This window comes from Dreissena polymorpha, chromosome 7 (assembly GCF_020536995.1).
Source record: "Dreissena polymorpha isolate Duluth1 chromosome 7, UMN_Dpol_1.0, whole genome shotgun sequence".
Lineage (NCBI taxonomy): Eukaryota > Metazoa > Mollusca > Bivalvia > Myida > Dreissenidae > Dreissena > Dreissena polymorpha.
This window is the reverse complement of record NC_068361.1, coordinates 65749623-65768547: the sequence shown is the minus strand read 5'-3', so window position 1 is coordinate 65768547 and position 18925 is coordinate 65749623. Positions and strand designations below refer to the sequence as shown.

The window sequence follows — 18925 nt, the reverse complement described above, 5'->3', positions numbered from 1 at the left end:
GAAATCGACAACAGGTATGTATTCGTCGATGCAGCTTCATATCTAAGCTCTTAATTTAGACATATAATACAATGCAACAATCATCGACCAAAATGCTAAAACTTCACTTTATTGACAAGAATCCGCAGTGTGAAATCGTTAGAATTTAATAATACACGTACATAAAATAATATTATACGTGCTATACGTTATCAAAACGACGACATTCAAAACAAATGCTGAGTCATCAAAAATAGTGCTTTCCCTTCAATATAATTACATTTATTTAAATATTATATAAAACTCAAACGCATGCCATGTTGATCACGTGTCCCAGTTTTCAGATCAATTCAATCGACAAGCTTCAGCGCAAAACTTGTTAAAACGTAGGAATAAGTTTGCAAAAGTGCCTTCGTGGCAAGTGCGGAAACACTAAAAACAACGGCAATAAACAACCAATAAACGAGGGAAAAACTGAAAAAATACATACCTTTCTGTAGTACTACATTGCCAGCCTGAGCATTGGAAAATATCACAATTAGAAGAAATAAATGGCATAGCGCCATGCTAGGTGTCCGTTTGCGGCACCCCATTGTCCACCAAACTGTCAACGTGGCAGTGCCCTCCAATCACTAGGGCCGCCAAACAACCAAACTTCCGCACACAGCCCCGCTATATATTCTGAACAATTCCTCCGATGTGTAATCAATACATTATACTCAAGATCGAACCCCTGTCCAGCGGGGTTGGAGACCTTTTACCGTACCAGGCTGCCTTAAAATTCTCCACCAGAGCGGATAGTTTAACTGCAGTCCCTGGTGTAAAGAAAGAAAATGGCGATGGCTGATAAGCTCTGCCAACCAGACGTCACAAGATTAACTCAATTTACGATTTCTTACATGCGAGTTTACTTTTGAAACGTATCTGAGGCACCGGGAGGGGGTAATAACGTGGGAAAGCTCTTGTTGGATTCGCATTTGAAGCCTCGAGCTTTTGTAATACAGCTTTAAGCTTATAGCTAAATTGGAGATTGTAATTATGAAATTTGTAGGAGAAAACACGATAACGCCATGAGATACATTTTTATAACTTCTTTGAAGTGGTATATTCATGAATTCGAATGATAATATTTCGAACAATAAATTGTGCTTTGCTTGCAAATTTATTCTAGTTAAAGCGATGTATATTCAAGAGAGAATTCGCACGAATACTCTTCTTGTCATTGATTGGTTTTTGACGATATATGAAATTTAGTCTTTAGTTCATAAACATATGCCGCATGCTGTTTAGTGATTTTAGTTTCATAAAATGTTTTCATTCGCGATAATAGTGTAATAATATGTGTATTTAATGGCAATTACATGGTAACATTATTATGTGCAACTTGGTTTATTTTCTTGTAAACTATAATTATAACAATCACGATAAGCCTTTTAAACACAGTCTGTGGACACAGACAAAAATTGTTATATGCATAGCGGCTCAAATAAGGGAAGTAGATTTGATTCAATATCAATTGAAATTTTATATTATTACTGAAAAAAAAGTTCTGTTATGTATGATCCATTTCTCGATAGTTCACAAGAGATATAGAAAAAGCAAACTTCGTAGACACTAGATATATTGTAAATAATATTAGGTGGTCTTTTATTTATGGCAGGTGACCAATTTCTTATACGATTCACGAACATACATACAAAAAACATTAAACATAAACACTAATAAAGCTGGGGTCAAAAGCATCGTTTTTTACCGACTGATGATGGCTAGCCAGAAATAATCGTTCAATACAAAAAGTACATAAACTTTACCCTTGTTACATTGCAAGCAATAAAAATATAATATCGATTCAATTAAATTCGATGTCACACAGACACGATTTATCGTCAGTGGTTTAATGCATTAGCATAACCCCTGACCGAGGATTCATAACAGTGTCTGTATGAAAGCACGTATTAAATACGTATTTTTATATCAACTTTACATTATTTACTAAATACCATCATGCGCCTAAAGACAAAGATATTTTATTGAGTCCGTATGCTATTGTTTTTTTTTTTAAACCGACGTAACGTTAATGTATGACGTTGACGTCACTTTCTATGTTTTGTTGACATTGATACTACCGATGAAGGCTAAAGCCGAAACATGTTTATTTTTATTTTATTTAAAGCAGAAGTAGCGTGTTTGTTCGCATTATTTTATTGTATCTTGTTTTTATTTACCATTTTATTGGACAAAATATGTTCCTGTTCCAAACTGTAAACCCGTCGCTTTAATTCCATTACGGAAGCAGCAAAGCTTCCAGACGATTTCAGAACTTCCCCTCTGTGCCCCTTTTGTGAATGAGATTCAGAGATTCTCGAGATTGTTTTTTACGATAACTGTAGAGCAATGAGGCCTCGCAAAGCAGATCGTTGACCTCCATAAGCTGTGTTGCTTTGTAACAGCGTTCTCCGTGTATACGATTGCGATTAAAAAGCTATTTGGTGGTCTAATGAGTACGAATTAGGAACCTCAAGGGCTTTAGCTAGAGAATACTTAAAAAAAAACAAGAATCAAAGCGACAAATGAGAGGTTTTGTATTTGCAGAAAAACTACGATAATGCGAATAATTTTTCGATTTTAACAACATCTGAAAATATCCTTTTCTGAAATTGAAAGGAGAATATAATTTTATAACACTTAGTTGTGGGAACCAGCACTTCCTTCTCCGTTGCGTATTGTAAAGTTGTATAGTTTATCAACTGTTATTGTAGAAAATGTCTAAAGGAAAAAAGAAGAATATGTAATTTAGATCATTAATTCAGCCTTACGTTGTAGCAAAAACTTACAGTAATCACCATGAACTCTACACACAACCAACATTTCGTTTGAAAGTTCTCAGAACTTTTCAAGAATAAGCAATTACCCGCAAAACCTCCACCTACATACCGACAACTTGACTTGACGCGTTTATTGTGAAGATTATATATTGGTCCGTCGACCGAGACAAGGCATGATGATTAATATTGCGTCGAGGAGAGAATATTTCCTTAGCGCCGCTTTTTTGTCCAGAGGCGGTTCTTGGCGGGCTAGATGCAGCGTTCGATACTGTCCCCCATCTTACCTTTCGTTAAATTATCGATGCCTCGCATTCAATTAGCATTAAAAAATATTCCTTGTCGAAAAATGGCTTATAGGCTTATTTGCTGTCAATTATATCTATTTTCGATTTTATTATCGTCATATTGTTGCAATGATATCTTGCTCAATACAGTGAACTAAAATTTTTACCAATATTAATCTTACTTATTTAGCGTGAAATATATATCCTAATATGTTATTCACGAGGGCAGTCTTTTGTATGATGTTATAGTGTGCGGAAGATAATTTCACTTCAGAACTTGAATATTTTATAAAAACGCACGATTTTTTTCGTAAAATTAAGACTCTGCTAAACGAAAATCAAATCAAGACCTAAAGTGTCGTTCCTGATTAGCCTGTGGGGACTGCACATGCCAATCTGTACGCACGTGCATTAAGCCTCGTTTTACCACAGCGATGCTTATTTTACTTGTTCATGTAAGGGTTAATAGGTAGAAATAGTCCGCCCCATTAAACTCCAGATCAAGATACGCCACTCCGGATGCACATTCAGTGGTTGCCACGTTGTATATGCGCCAGACAGATGTGCAATAAGAAACAGCGAGACAGCTGACGGCTAATGCATTTTCCTTAGATATGTGGAGTGCATTTCTATTATAATCGTGAATCAGAGCCTAACACGTCCATGAATAAGGCATATATTTTACGTAGCATTTCGTCCCGTCTTACTGAAAGTCAAAATAAAAGCATGTTTAAGCTCTTCTTTCGCTGGTATTGGTATCATTCTTTCATTCGCATAAATAAGATGTTTATAACATAAATTGCTAATATACCGGTATATAGTTTTAATTCGCGTTAATGTGTGGTATTTTCACCGATGCCATTTAGGCAATTTTCATTTTGTTCAAAAACTAAAAATGCATGTATCTTGTCCAAAAGTCTTACCGGTATTCGCTATTTTTATATACAACAGACACGAGAAGAAGAAACAGTCCTCATGTACATGAATATCCTACCAAATTAATCAAAACGTAACGATTATTACCGAGGAAAAAGCTCTTCATAACAAGTTATATTGAAAAGCATTTCTCGTGTTTTCTCATGAAGCAAGTTAATTAATGCAATCATGAATAGTGTATAGTTATGCATGTACCACAAACGTGTGCTTCATGACAGCTAAAAGCTTTACATTGCTAAAGTCTTAGAATTACAAGGTACTTAGCTACATTACGAGATACGCGAGTGAAAATAATGCCACTGTTCCCTTTAAGTGTTTGTTATTTAAAATTAAAATCCAATTTTTAAAACTGCGAAAAAATTAAACCAACAAATTTAACCCGTACTTGTAAGATAGGTGAATGCTTCTATGGAACGTATTTGGTCACACTAATTAAAGGATGTTATGTTAAGTGTTTTGGTTTAGCTAAACGTCTATCCAAGCGACAGCATTGTCACAGTAAGGCCCAGATTTGACTCATAAGACATCTCCTTACTGATGAAAATCTTACTGCCAATTCATATTCGTGTTGGCAAGCGTTTATCAGATGTGAAATAGTTGCCCCTCGATATAACTAGATGTAGATGCTTATAGCATTCAACCGGCCATGCAAGAACGAACCCCTAGTTACAGTTGAATCATTGACCTCCCGAACCGTAGGCGAACGCCCTGATCACTTGAACATGCAGACGTTATCATATTTTAACAATTCAAATACATTTTTAGAAAATGACAAACAGCATCACTAATTGTTTATGTTTAACTGACGTCAATGTCGTTTATTACGTCTTATACACTTATGACGTCACCGGAAACGTAAATTATTGACGTTAGCGTCAAGGAAGCGCCTATCAATAGAAATAGAAGCATTGAGAAGCGTGGACGAAAGACAACTATGGGTTATTTATTTGCAATTCGAAATCTCTCTATAGAGCCGAGTATTAGAATTAGACAGCTTCAGGATCTGCAAGCACAATATGCTCAGGAGGCGAGAGGAAAAATATATTATGAGGTTCAGACTCCGCCATTTGAGAATACATCTGTACCAGTCTTGAAAATGGTGAAATGCACGCCGACGGAGGAAGAAAAGCGAGTTTTGGACAACGGTTCTCCGCTCGCCAGCTATCGGATAGATGACGAAAAGGAGAATTCCATTACTGCTCAAGGAACAATGCCCTCAGTGGTGAACCAATCATATGCGGCTGGCGACCAGAAAGGAACAGTCCGCATAACAATTACTGATAAAGTAAGTACTGTTTTTTTTATTCCAAGCACAATCATAATTATGTTAACCAGTCAAATGTATCGAGGAATTACATTCTGAGACAATTATGATTGTTAAATTAATTTATTATATGAATCTCTTCATACTGTTCTGTTCATTATTTTATTGCTCTTCAGTGGCTCTTTATATCTTAATTAATATTACTATATGTCCATTTAAAACAAAAAATCGAGTTGGAAGTCATACAAAGATAATCTATTGGATATAATTTTTATGATAATGCTTCATCTAAAATGAAGTTTGAGATGGGGGCATTGGAGTCAATATGTCCGTCGGTCGTTGTGTCTAAATAATAATTTTGAAAAAGAACTCTTCTTATCTACATTTCTAAAATGATTCACTTGAAACTTAAACAAAATCATCACCATAAAGAACATATGTTTTAGACAAAATTTCAAAATTCTGTGATCAACTTATACCAGAGTTATGCGCAAATGAACTTACCAATGGAAATGGCTCCTATGTCAACGCGCTGTAATTTTCTAGTTTCAGTAAATGTGTATAAGGCAATACATAACTTACTCTTCAGTTTTAAGTTATTATTCCTGATAATTATCTCACAGATATTATACTAGAATCATAACCTACTATATTCTGAATATTTTTGCAGGTTTTCGATGTGAAAGAGTCCGCCATCTTTGACCCGATACTGACCATAGGAGACAACTCTGTGACAGCTGCAAAGGTCAGCAAGAAGCAAAGTGTGGCGGCAAGGATGGGCAAGTGGCTGAGGCGTTTGTTTTCTTGCACCATGAAGCCTGAGCTCATCAATTGATTGTGTTCATTTTTGTCAAACATTCCAATTGTGTATGGTTGAACGTCAAAACATGTTTCTGGTTAAATAAATCAGCCGTTCAAACAGAACACGCATGTGGTTGTATTTCTTGCTTGCTTATTATATAACAAAACTTAATACACTGTATGAATACAATCGTTAGAGAAGTCTTATCTGTTTATTCAGATGAAATGAAATATCTGTTCGAACAAACACGTCATTGTTCGTTCTCGTTTACTATCGACAATTAAAAACATAGTTCTTATCACATTGTAAACATGTTTTTTGGCTAAAATCATAACCGTCTAACAAAATCCATTTTTACATCGAGTGCATGTATGTGGCGAATAAAAAAAAGTATTTCAAACATCAACATTCATGTCATATGTAATTGTAAGCATTGTTTTAATTTCTTAGTTTATTACACGTGTAATTGTTACATTACATGTAGAACGTGATCTTGAAATATATCAATATTAAGTGGGTGTGGGGATGGGGACACATGGTTAATCAAGTCAATGGAGTTTTAGATCCATTTTATTGTAGACGTCGATCAATATAGTCAATGACTGAAAAAAAAAACAGTTTGGAATATAAACCACGAGGATGTACTTACGTCCACTAGGCAGTCTAGGCAAATGTCAGCGTTGGCAGTAATTTAATAATGAATTCAACTATTACATTTGCATGACAAATGAAAATCTTGCATCGGATCAATTCATTATTATGATTGGACATAATTTCTTCTGCATCAGCCTGCATGGGTGAACGAACACTAGAGAGAGGACAGATTTTCCACACAAAAAAGGAAAAATGTGTATTAAATGAAAAGGGAGATAACCAATTGACCTGCACTACAAATACAAAAGCTCAAAACAATTAAAGCTATCAGCTGTTTATGGCAATTAAGTGGTGACGGGATTTACATAAATAATACATAGGATTCGATACTTTAATTTTTTGCATTTTTTGTTATATCAGTATACCTTAACACATATGATGAAAACCGTTTTATGCAAATCACATATCAGATACTGGTTTCTTATGCTTATGCAACTCAGAATCATAGCCGTATTGACTTGAGTTTTACCATATAAACTAAAATGGTTATTATAATATATTTAATCTAAAGGTCGAGATAGTTAGCTTCAATATCGATATAATAAGTTTCAATCGAGATAAACACTTTTTGAAATACAACGTACAACCTACAAAATGCGATAACTGAATGTAATTGACGAAATACTGCGTCGCAATTATTATTTTCTAGATAACAATAAAGACATACGCAACTTGAATAACGATAAACTAAGTCGCAATTACGATATACTCAATCCAGGGACTGTCCAACAGATTGTGGCACGTATTAAAGCTTGTCATTAACTGCTTTAAATGCTTTATATTGATAAATTTAAACATTTGAATTAAAAATCTCCAGTTAAAAATAAGAATACAATTTTCAAAAAGAAGAAAAAACGTTAACCTCCACAGGACTCGAACCACTGTCCCCTAGAATCATGGAGTTTTGGAGTAAAATGACTCTTTACTATATACTCATACCAAGTTTCAATGAAATCCGCCAAAGCACTTCCAAGATATGGCTCGATCGTAAAACAGTGTTATTGAAGACAAATTTCAAATTTGAAATCGAATGTCTATAATTAAATACCGTAAGAAAACCCTTCACAAACAAATAATATTTGAAACATACAAATATGAATAAATGCGTAGAACTCATGCAGACAGACAATTAAAAAACAATCAGAAATATTGCCACAATAATTCTTAAGATGTAAATTTGGTTAATAAATTATATTAAAGGTTCAGTTCAAATTACATGTATATCAACCTGTACTGTTGCTTTTCAAAGATAAGTTATTGATTGTAATTTATTTACATTGGAAAATACAAGATTACTTGTGTGTAAAAAGTGCATTATTGTACGAGAAACTTGGTCCTAAAAAGAAGATCCGAAGTTGTCATTATGAAACCCAAGTCGTTCTTACGAAAACTGACGCTATGTCCAATGGTAATAAAACGTCCTACGTACATACATTGAATCAATACTTACGAAATACTATGTTCATTGTATGATGCGATTATACGAGGTGGTATGGCAGAGGTTATAACTATATGCGTCGAGTCTTAAAAAGTATTGATAAAAATGCAGACAATCTGCCTTTTCTCTAAAAGATAATATCTTTATTTCGTGCCTTAGAACTTTATTTTTTACTTATGATAACATAGTCTTAAAGACAGTTTCTTTTGATTTGTTTGTTATCCGGGACACACGAAAGCTGACATAAATATGTTTATGGGTTTGATAATAACACTACTACCGGTATACCGTGGTTTCTAACAGTTATAAAATGAAGCCACATTCAGCTCCACTGCTCTACTTGATAATTATAGTAAGAGGAGAGATGTAGATATCTCGGGTAATCTGATTTCACGCTCGACGTGTTCTCAATGAGATTATATGGGGTCTGTTTTAAAACAGAGGGGATTCCAACATAATGATTTTAGTCTAGATCCTACGAGGAAAATTATAGAAAAAAAGAAATGCGTATTCTACAGTAGATGCTTTGTAGTATATGATATTCTACAATCGATATGAAATACGTGTTGTTATAATAATAATAATAATAATAATAATAATAATATTATTAATAATAATAATAATAATAAAAATAATAATAATAATAATAATAATAATAATAATAATAATAATAAAAAGTAATAATAATTATAATAATAGTAATAATAATAATTATAATAATGATAATAATAATAATAATTATAAAAATAATAAAAATAAAAATAATAATAATAATAATAATAATAATAATAATGTAATAATGGCAATGATGGTGGTGAAAAAGATTTTAAATCAAAACTGAATTATTTAGCAATGTTTGTTAAAGAAAATGTGATGTTATGTAATAACACTTGAATTACATTAAAATTAGAAATAAGAACAACAAGAGTTTTCGTTTTACCGAAAGTACATTAGCCTGAGTCAGTAGTACAATTAGTTGTAGCGTGTATATTGTGAGTCAGTCTTACTTTGAACAGTTAATTGTATAAATATTTTACTGTTTAAAACCCCCAATTCATGAAGACTTTCTGAGACCGTGCTCTCAATACTGAAAAGGCTATTCCAATTTGATTTGTTTTCTAAACACTAATGCAAAAAAAAAGTAAAATTTAAAATTATTAAAATTTATCATTTTGGTCTAAAAACAGTATTTACTTTCGATAACTCTTGATCAAGTCCGCGTCTGCAATCTGTCAATCACCCGATATAGGGCGTTCTCAAGTTCAACGTATCTCGGGTCATCTCCAATGCCGTTGATTGACAGATGATTGGTCAGGTAGGCGATACCCAGTGCGTTCGCCTCATCACCAATTAGCAACCTGACCTCCGTGACCGGTGTGGCCCACGGCGTCTTGGCCCTGAAGTTGAAGGGTATTGATAAATATGATGTAGAACAGGGTGAGCAGTTGCTTCTTTACAACAGTTGAGTAACCATTTTCAAAACCGGTATGTTTTCATATTTTTATGTAGTATGTCCTATTTCGAATATTCTAGCACATGTGGTATTTGAATCAAATAAATCAAGTGATGTGGCTGTACAAGTGTACTTAAATATTTGATCGACGTGTACCAAACCAATGACAATTTGCCACATGCACTAGAATGCTTATTAAAAAATATATAACAATACATAGGTAGGTGGGACACGTATGTCCGCAAACATACATGTACACTTCAGTATTAAGTGATCTCGATCATTTTATATAGCATTTAATGTACTTTCGCCGCATTAAATTGATGATCAACAAAGGCAAAACATACACACATTGATTCATTACGCATCTTGTCAAACGAAAAGTAATGACTTGTATTCTATATCTGCCTAAAATATTGACAAACCATTTTAAAGCTGCCGGTATTTGAGTCGGTTACACGCGGAATAAGTTGTTAAATGAACACCAGAAATACCATATATTATTAAGATGACTGCTTGTGCATGATCATTATTATTCTTAGAATGCATGGCGACATTGTTTATGCATTTCTTTACTTACATTAATGCTGATATAAACCTTAAATGTGCCTGTTTTACACCTTGTTTTATATAGTTGTGTAAATACATTGTTTGTCTTGCATGGACCGTATTTGTCCAGCATTTAAATAAACCATACTTATTAGAATAAATAAGAATAAATGACAACATTTTTGCAAGTCCAGTACAAGGTTAACTTAAAACCAAATAGAATACCGGTATGAAAATGAAAAAATGGGCGATGATGGCCCTAAAGCGGCGCCCACTTGAGTTAAACACACCCCAATTGTCGAAGACTCGACCTATTGACCAAGCGTATAACCTCACTTGCCCCTGATTAAAAATGACATTGATTTTGTCAAGATAAACAATGTAACACTGTGTAATCAAGATCAACTCATAAATATAACTTTTAGAGTGGAATTTGTTGTTTTTTGTAAGATTTAACCTGATGATCTAATGATTGACACACGTGACCCAGTTTATAATATGACCGAGATATTGTCAAGATATCTATATAAGTGTCAATAATATCAGGCATAACTGTGGCTTCCTGAGTTATAGCAAGGTTTTCCTTAGATTTGTCCCAGTGACCTTATTTTTTTTATCAAACTTAAACACACTCGAATTAAGCCAAGATATTGTGTCAAGATTAACATTCCGACCAAGTTACATCAAGTTTGTGTCATAAATGTGTTTTTTTACAGTAGTATATTTCGACATTGTGACCTATTTTTTTACTCAAGAAACCAAGATTCGACCATGTGTTAGGTTTTGCCAAGACGAGCATTCTGAGCAAGCTTCATGAAGATGTCGCTTTTATAGTAGTAACAATGGTTGTCGCAGAATCGACCTTGTAATCTTGTTTTTGTCCCATATTCGAAATATGATACGATATTGTAAATAATAATAAAGGCATTCATACGAATACTCATCAGGATAAAATGAAACATGTGGCCTCTAGAGTATTAGCGAGCTTAAAGTAGTGCATTTTAAAGTTTCGCCCTGGTGTTCTGGTGTTTGGGGAACACGTGAAACAGATTCAAACTTGGTCTAGGTATTTTTAAGATCACAGTATGATATGGTTTCATCAAACTTGAGTCATCAATGTGGCTTCTAGAGTGGAAACACTGTTTTTGTCTTATATTTTACCGGGTGACCTTTTTTTAGTCGCAAGTACTCCAAACTCAGTATTGGCATATGCATTGTCAAGATAAACATTCTGATAAAGTTACATCACGATCGGATTAAAACTTTGGCCTCTACAGTGTCAACAAGCAAACGGTTGACAACGGACTCCGGGCAAAGACTGAACACATAGCTAACCATAAGCACTTTGTTCCCATGTTAAGGAACAAGATTGACGTTCAACATGCTTACTTTTGGGTTCTTTCTATAAAGTGTTCCAGGTCCAAAGCTCGTGTCCTCTCCAGTTAAAAACACTGAGTCTTTGCCAAATATTATAGGTGTGGCTAAATATTTGATGCTGTCACGTGACAGCAACAAATCTCCGTCCACCGATCCGCCATTGGCCAATATTCCGTAAAGGCGGGCTAATCCACGAGCCGTTCCTGTCCCGGATGCAGACGATACGGTGATCTCGCGTAATAGAGGATTGTTTAACTTTGCTAAATCCTAAAATTGAGTTTGCCAAATAATTGAAATTGGTACAATTTATCAAATATCGTATGTTTGTTTTGCTTTTTTGTCAATTTCATTTTTTTAAACAAGAACATGTATAGAAGCCCTTCAATAGGCATACACAAAGGAATTAAAAACACTTTTACATGGACACCTGTACTTTTACGTAAATATAAACTGGTTGAAGCCTTACTAAGTAAGTTGTTAGCTTCATTGGAAATGACGTTAATGTATCATTTACATGGAGAATAATAGGTTAGTGTTGATTATAGATCAGGTTTATCATGCGAGGCTTAGAAAACAAAATGCACGAGCTTTGGCGAGTGCTTTTTCGTTTTCGTGCCGAGCATGATAAACCTGATCTATAATCAACACTAATCTTTTATTCTATTTATCCCACTTTTTTGTTTAAACAACATTAGTTAGACTGGATAATTTCGCTGGATTTATGCCGTCATTTCGTCGAAATATTGACGTCATTTCCTGCCGTTGATTATAGATGATAATTTAATCGACAGGGCTTTAATCAACCGAATTCGCTGTAAAAGTGGGATAAAAAGGATTCCTCAATTCATGTTACCTGAGCGTATTCTACTATAGACACTACAGATTTCGCCATAACTGACTTGGGCTGGGCTACAATCTGGAAGAAGGGCACGAGATATCGAGGGAAACTGAGCGAGTCGATAAGCAACTGAAGGTACGTTTTGGTCACCAGTCTTGCCGAGCGAGCAAACTCGCACAGAGGTGTGTTCATACCGAAATCTATACCTGCAAAGGAGGTTTATACAATTGTCAAACTCAAATGAACTTCGAGAAACTTGATTATAACATCATGTACTGTGGGAAGTGTAAGATCAGTTTTGTATCCGATCTTTAATTAGTAACCAGTAGTGGTTAGTGTTACGAATTTGCCCTTTCGCATGTTGATAATTTACGTAGTTTGATTTCGCCTTGGGGCAGGTAATTCAATGAGAGTTTGTGTTTATTTTATAATTGAATTATCACATGAGTATTTCTAGGATGTGCAGATAATAAGAACGAGTATCTGGGAGAGACTAAAATTCTCGTCTCTCAAGTTCCATACAAAGTTGAAGATGTTCAATTTTTATTTTATTTTATGTAATTTTCGAGCAGTTACTTTCCGCCATAAATGCTGCCTGACACGTAATAGCTTGGATACAAGTATAATACCAAATTCTTTCTTTGGTTCTGTACCTGATATAAAAAATAAAACAGCAAACTGCGAACAAAAAAGCTTTAAATTGCTAAAATATTTGCTTAATATGTAGTTTTGTTCAAAAGTGCATGCAAAGTAACATAATCGGTTAAGGATATTCGCATCAAAATTAAAAATAAGTGCAAAATAGAATAGTTTTTTTCGCTTGCAATTACAACAGATTAGTCACATTTTTAGCATGGACTGTTGAAAAGTAGTATATTTCAAAAACGGTATCTGTATAATGTGAAACTGACCATATCTGTTATTCCATGTTAACCATGTAGAAGGGTGTTAAAGGTTTGCAATGCGACGTCCGTGTGTATGATGTCAGGAGATAAGGAGGGAAAACAAATAAACATATAAAAGACGAAAAGACATATGCATCGCCCCCTGCTTTCCTAGCACCTCAAATTTTATTTCAAATATACTTGGTTTGTTTGGTTTGGTTTGTCGCATTGTCCGCTTTTTTGGAACGTCATATGAAATATAGTGGGTAAACATACCGAAAGGTTTTGCTATCAGATCCTGAAAGATCGTTGCAGTGTCTCTGTGATTAGGGTCTGTTCTCTGTATTAACTCGTCCACGTACAGTCCGAAGGTCAACGCATGGTAGCCAAACTGCGCTCCTGAACAAGAAACAACATGAACAAGTTATAAAAAAATAGGTTGTTTTTTGTTCGTGTGTGTGTTTGTGTGTGTGGCGCGCGGGATATTGTGAAATGTTTTACAAGACTAACACTTAACCACTGGAGTTAAAGGCACCCCTAGTATTATGCCACCAGGAGCCCGCCTAACAAAACACGCAACAACAATTACAATCTTCAACGATTAAACACAAATTATATTCTTTTTATTTCCTTGCAATCTTTTACATTACTTTATTTTATGAATTGGTCAAAAGTATGAATTTGCTGCATTTAAAAACACAAATACAAATATATAATCGCTCTTTACTTTATCGCAAGATCTTGTTCAAGATCTTATGACAATGTCAATGTACGAGTTAATTTTGGTGCTTCGAAATGTAGACGCATATTATCAGTATGTTAGTGAAATATACGACAAAAACCAATGAAGTGAATACTGAACTATGAGGGCGTCGTAGTCGTTTGTGCTTTGCAAGCATGCTTCTTCAAAAAGTATATTGTTAAATAAGACCATACGAACACTACATAGCAAAAATTGCTAGTCAAATAACCTATGAAGTCCCTTACCAGGTGGCCAGGCTGGCGATTGATCTGCCAGAGTCCTCGACCATTTCTCCCTGTCCGTAAGGTACTCTCGGAGAGACAGCGGTGTATCCAAGTATATAAGTCCGGCCTTAAAATAGAGCACACGAAGATTCACGAACCTTGTATTTCAATAGAGAAACATACAGAAACTGCAAGATTCCCTAGTCAGGCATTTACGAGTCCGGCATTTAAATAGGGCAACATACAAAACAGAACGATTTTCGAATCTGATTTTGAAATAGAACAGCATAAACAAATTGTTATTTTCATGAGTCCGGCCTTGACAAAGTGCAAACTGAAAAACAACTAAGTTTCACGAGTCTAAGTCTTACATGAAGAAACGTAAAGGTTCCCAAGTCATGACTTGAAATAGAACAGCATTGTGATACATTAAGATATAGAATTTGACCTTGAAGTACAGCGGCATATACTGATATACAAATCATTAGGTAAGTCAGACCTTAACAAACTGCACAATTTTGCCTTCATTACAACGGCCAGGAAATAGAACTACATGAATATATAGTTATATTCACGAGTCATAGCTTAACATAATGCAGCATTAAACAGAAATGAAATTCTCACAAAAAAGAACAATAATGTATGGATTTGTTATGATAAAATGTCCTTTATAAAAATTATGTAAACTGTAAACACTACGAAAGTCAACGCAAATATAATACACAACATATATAATTATATATTTCTGATACAATATACGATGTGGAAATCATGACAATGAAGGGAAATGTAATTTACATGTGATTCCTGAAATAACCACGGAAACATATTGATTATGAAACTTTGTCACTCTCATATAAACATATAAGGTCACACCATGTTTAATTTATACTGGACCATATATGTTCCTTCAAGTGTGTTTAAAAGCCCATAATATACTCAAATCTACGAATATTTCGTACTTTGAGCTAAAACATACACAATCAATGTCCCTTATAGAAATAGCCAAAAGTTCAACGATAGATGTGGTCTGGTAACATGGATTTAACAAATACAAAATGCTCTTTTTTGTTGTTGTTTTTTGTTTTGTGTGGGACAATATATTCAACACATGTTCATGTACCATGTTAGTGTTTAACATGGATTTTATTGTGCCACAAAACAATCTAATCGAGCATTTTGTATATTGCTAACACTGATGTTTTATAGGTTAATTTATTTTACGAACTATTTTGCGAAATGTTTGTTGATTATAAGTATCTATTGATATATTGAGACTAGGTCGCCAAGAAACCTAGTAGTGGTTGTCGCCTCAACACTGATTTGAGGATATCTACATTAGCCCAAGGAAGCGATGTAGTCCAGCTAAAATATATATGTTGAAATTAAACTCAAATGATTTTGATTGCGTTATATTTCATAAACTGTAGCGATTGTAAATGCTTGTTTAAAATATTCAATCATAGGTTTAGATCTAGCGATTGTTAATGCTCGTTAAAAATATTCAATCATAGGTTCAAATCTAGCGATCGCAAATGCATGTTAAAAATATTAAATCATAATTTAAAATCTAGCAATTGTAAATGCTTGTTCAAAATATTCAATCATAGGAATAAATCTAGCGATTGCAAATGTTTGTTAAAATGCTTCAATTAGAAATAACAACCAAGTTTGTTGTACAAAAGATGACATATGCTCTACGCTGGATAGAACTATCATTTAGACAACTGTGCTGTGTGAGGTGCATGAAAATGGTCAATAAATGCGGTCTTTAGAGCGTTCACAATGTTCAAATGTTGACAACTGATGATATAAGAGGGACCAACAGTCACAATAAAAGCTTAATATACGCATGTTTTGCTCAGGTGGACTACAATGCCGCGTCCGAGGCTGTCTTAAGCTTTTGTCTTTAATGTGACTTGCAAACTAAGAACCAAATATGACCATGAGCAGGCGCAGTTCAATATGACAGAATTGTTAACTGAAAGAGTCTTCACATGTAGATTTTTTCAATTTGACCTCATGGCTTAGATTGTTTTTGAGAACAAGCGACCCACAACGGACAAAAGTCGATCACAAACATTTACCAAGGGTTAAATGCATCTTCCTGATCACGTGAGCTAAAACATGCGAGATGAATGAACACATATTTTATTTAAACATAATTGTATTATTCTCACTGGAAACCATAATGTTAGACTTCCAGTGATCTTACCTGATGACTTATCAGCATCTCTACGGTGATGTTGTCCTTCCCGTTGACCGCAAACTCGGGCCAGTAGTCCTTCACTAGCGATTTGGAGCTGATGATTCCTCTACCCACAGAAATATATAACATCAATAGGGACGATACCGCTTGATGTAGGGTATATACAAGACACAATTTCCTATCTAAATCAATGTTTTGTATGATGTTAATATGTGTATACTCTTAGACCGCTCGCTAATAAGGTTTGTGCATCCCTCCTCATGGGGAATTTATGGAACTTTTTTCTGAAAGCAACATCTTAACCAAAAAATGTTGCAAGTTCGTTACAAATTTGGTTAATATGTGGTTATTGTTTAGTTCTGTAAGTTTTAAGATATTCTTGTCTAATTGAATCGTTCAAAAGTAAAGCGTCAACAGCTGGGTTTGCGGATATGAACAGAACTTTATTTTTTATTTAGTCTTCAGCAAACTTGCACATATTGTATATACCCAAAGAATATTGCATATAGTTTGATAATAAGAAATATATATTGAATGTGTACTTGAAATATGGTCCTTTTTATGCCCACTTTCGACAAGACTTACCTGACTTTTGTAAAACCAATATGTTGTGTTGTTGTTTGTGTCAGAAACATACAATTGATATTCTTACCTTAACAATATTCTCGTTTTCATAAAGCATCAAAACTTCGGTGCATGAATTTTATAGAAACATGTTCATTCAATCTTAACACAAGTATTTGTACAACCATATTATCTATAATATTATATAATGGATAATAAGCTATATTGAGGCATGTGTTCTCGAATAAGTGTATCTGTTTCTTGCACACAATGGCTTTTAGAATTAGTCATGTGCACAACAAAATTGTATTGTATACATCTCTGATAATGGACTTTGACATTATAAAGTAAAACTTTGATCGTAACAAAGATTGAAAAATATGTAAAACAAAGTTATGTAGGCTATCACAAGTTGCACAATTAAGTTAACGACGCCAGAAGTTAATGAATATCAAATGCGTAAAAGCAGAAGATAAGTATAAGAAGGAAGCGCAGGAATTGACTAAAATTACAATGTTCACGCCCTGTACTATGTTTATATACTTTGCCCTAATACAAATCAGAATGTGGTCGGCATATTACACATAGGCAAATGCAAGACTCGTAATGTTCAATACTTCAGGTAAAATAATGAGCTTGATAATACAAACATATCCTCGTATCAAAGTAACTGAATCTGTAAAATCAAATAGACTTGTTTTGCAAATAAACGCATTCTTTTCGAAATACGTCGTTTACACATTATTATTGGCAAATGGTTTGAATTACCTAACAACTGAATAGTTAAGTATTGCCTATTAATTTGCCCGTCAAAACGGCGGTTCGATTACATTCTGATGTTAATCCGATTGCTGACGATGAATGCCAGAGTCTTTGGAGCTTCTGCATCAAGGAAAATATTTTAGGTAAATGATGATAGTAAAAGTATGCGATACAAAATTTAAAATATAGAAGGCAAGAGAAGACTGTAATTTTTTCTTCAAAGATATTTTTTCGCTTTGTTTAACGTGTTGATATGTATTTATAGTTACTACGCTTGTGGTATGTGGAACAGTGCCAAAATATTTTTTAAAACGTGATATATCAACAAATTTCTGAAATCTAAAGATTCAACATCTTTAACTTTAGCACAAAAGTAAAATAACTCTTACAGCTCCATCATTTTTACAAGTAAGATGGCGGCGACTCCCTTTGTGCACGAGAAGGCCATCGTGGTAGTATTCTCTGTCCAAGGGCGATAACTCTCTGCGTCTGCGTACCCGCCCCACACGTCAATCACAGGCCTGCCCTTGTAATAAACAGCGAAAGCTCCACCCTTTTCCTTCCCGCTTTCGACATTTTTCCTGAAAAAGAAAGACATTGGACGGTGACCCATTTTTTTTTTCATTTAATATATACTATTTGTATGCATTACTTGAGAAAACAAACTTTAATCAAACTCTATTATTGGAAAAAAATATCACCGGGACAGCAGCAACAAAAATGAAATCAGGCCCGAAAAAGCATTTTAAAACACATTTGCTGTTTTTATCACCGGTTATAAAGGCAGAACAAATCTTACTTCACGTACTAGCATTCAAGTTCACTCGCTCTTTACATGAACACTCGTAAATCCGGGTAATAATCTAGTACGACAGTAAATCAAAGTGAAACTATAACAATACCTGAAAACGTCAACCACGTCTTGAAATTCTGGCTCCCAACTCCCTCCGAAATTCGTTGGTAAATTAGAGGCTGTCCATTTAATAATATATGTATACGTTAATATAGCACACATTCCAAAAATCGCCTGATTTAATAACCCCATGTCTATGGCACGTATATGTAAAGCCGAGCAATTTCCGGTCTCCAAGTACTTGTCATACTTCATGACGACAACGATAGAAAATACTTGTAAGCCGAT

General features: G+C 34.3%; 3 protein-coding genes across 3 annotated transcripts in view; 1 reads left to right on the top strand and 2 right to left on the bottom strand.

Annotated features, from left to right (window-relative positions):
* LOC127837987 (collagen alpha-1(I) chain-like) overlaps positions 1-866 on the bottom strand; it is a 55633-nt gene extending 54767 nt beyond the window's left edge. The window contains exon 1 of the mRNA XM_052365453.1: positions 470-866. Within this exon, the coding sequence (XP_052221413.1) occupies positions 470-572 (103 nt within the window). The 5' untranslated portion in view covers positions 573-866. The remainder of the gene's footprint in view (positions 1-469) is intronic.
* A 4006-nt stretch (positions 867-4872) lies between these two features.
* Positions 4873-6212, top strand: LOC127837543 (uncharacterized). Its single transcript, XM_052364721.1, has 2 exons — positions 4873-5309; positions 5959-6212. Exons 1-2 carry the CDS (start codon positions 4959-4961, stop codon positions 6121-6123), a joined length of 516 nt encoding a protein of 171 aa, XP_052220681.1. The 5' UTR covers positions 4873-4958; the 3' UTR covers positions 6124-6212.
* A 70-nt stretch (positions 6213-6282) lies between these two features.
* Positions 6283-18886, bottom strand: LOC127837542 (beta-lactamase domain-containing protein 2-like). Its single transcript, XM_052364720.1, has 9 exons — positions 18687-18886; positions 18174-18365; positions 16465-16564; positions 14271-14376; positions 13560-13682; positions 12415-12605; positions 11574-11828; positions 9377-9579; positions 6283-6692 (listed from the first exon to the last, which is right to left on the bottom strand). Exons 1-8 carry the CDS (start codon positions 18827-18829, stop codon positions 9526-9528), a joined length of 1164 nt encoding a protein of 387 aa, XP_052220680.1. The 5' UTR covers positions 18830-18886; the 3' UTR covers positions 6283-6692; positions 9377-9525.
* Between the last annotated feature and the right edge of the window lie 39 nt (positions 18887-18925).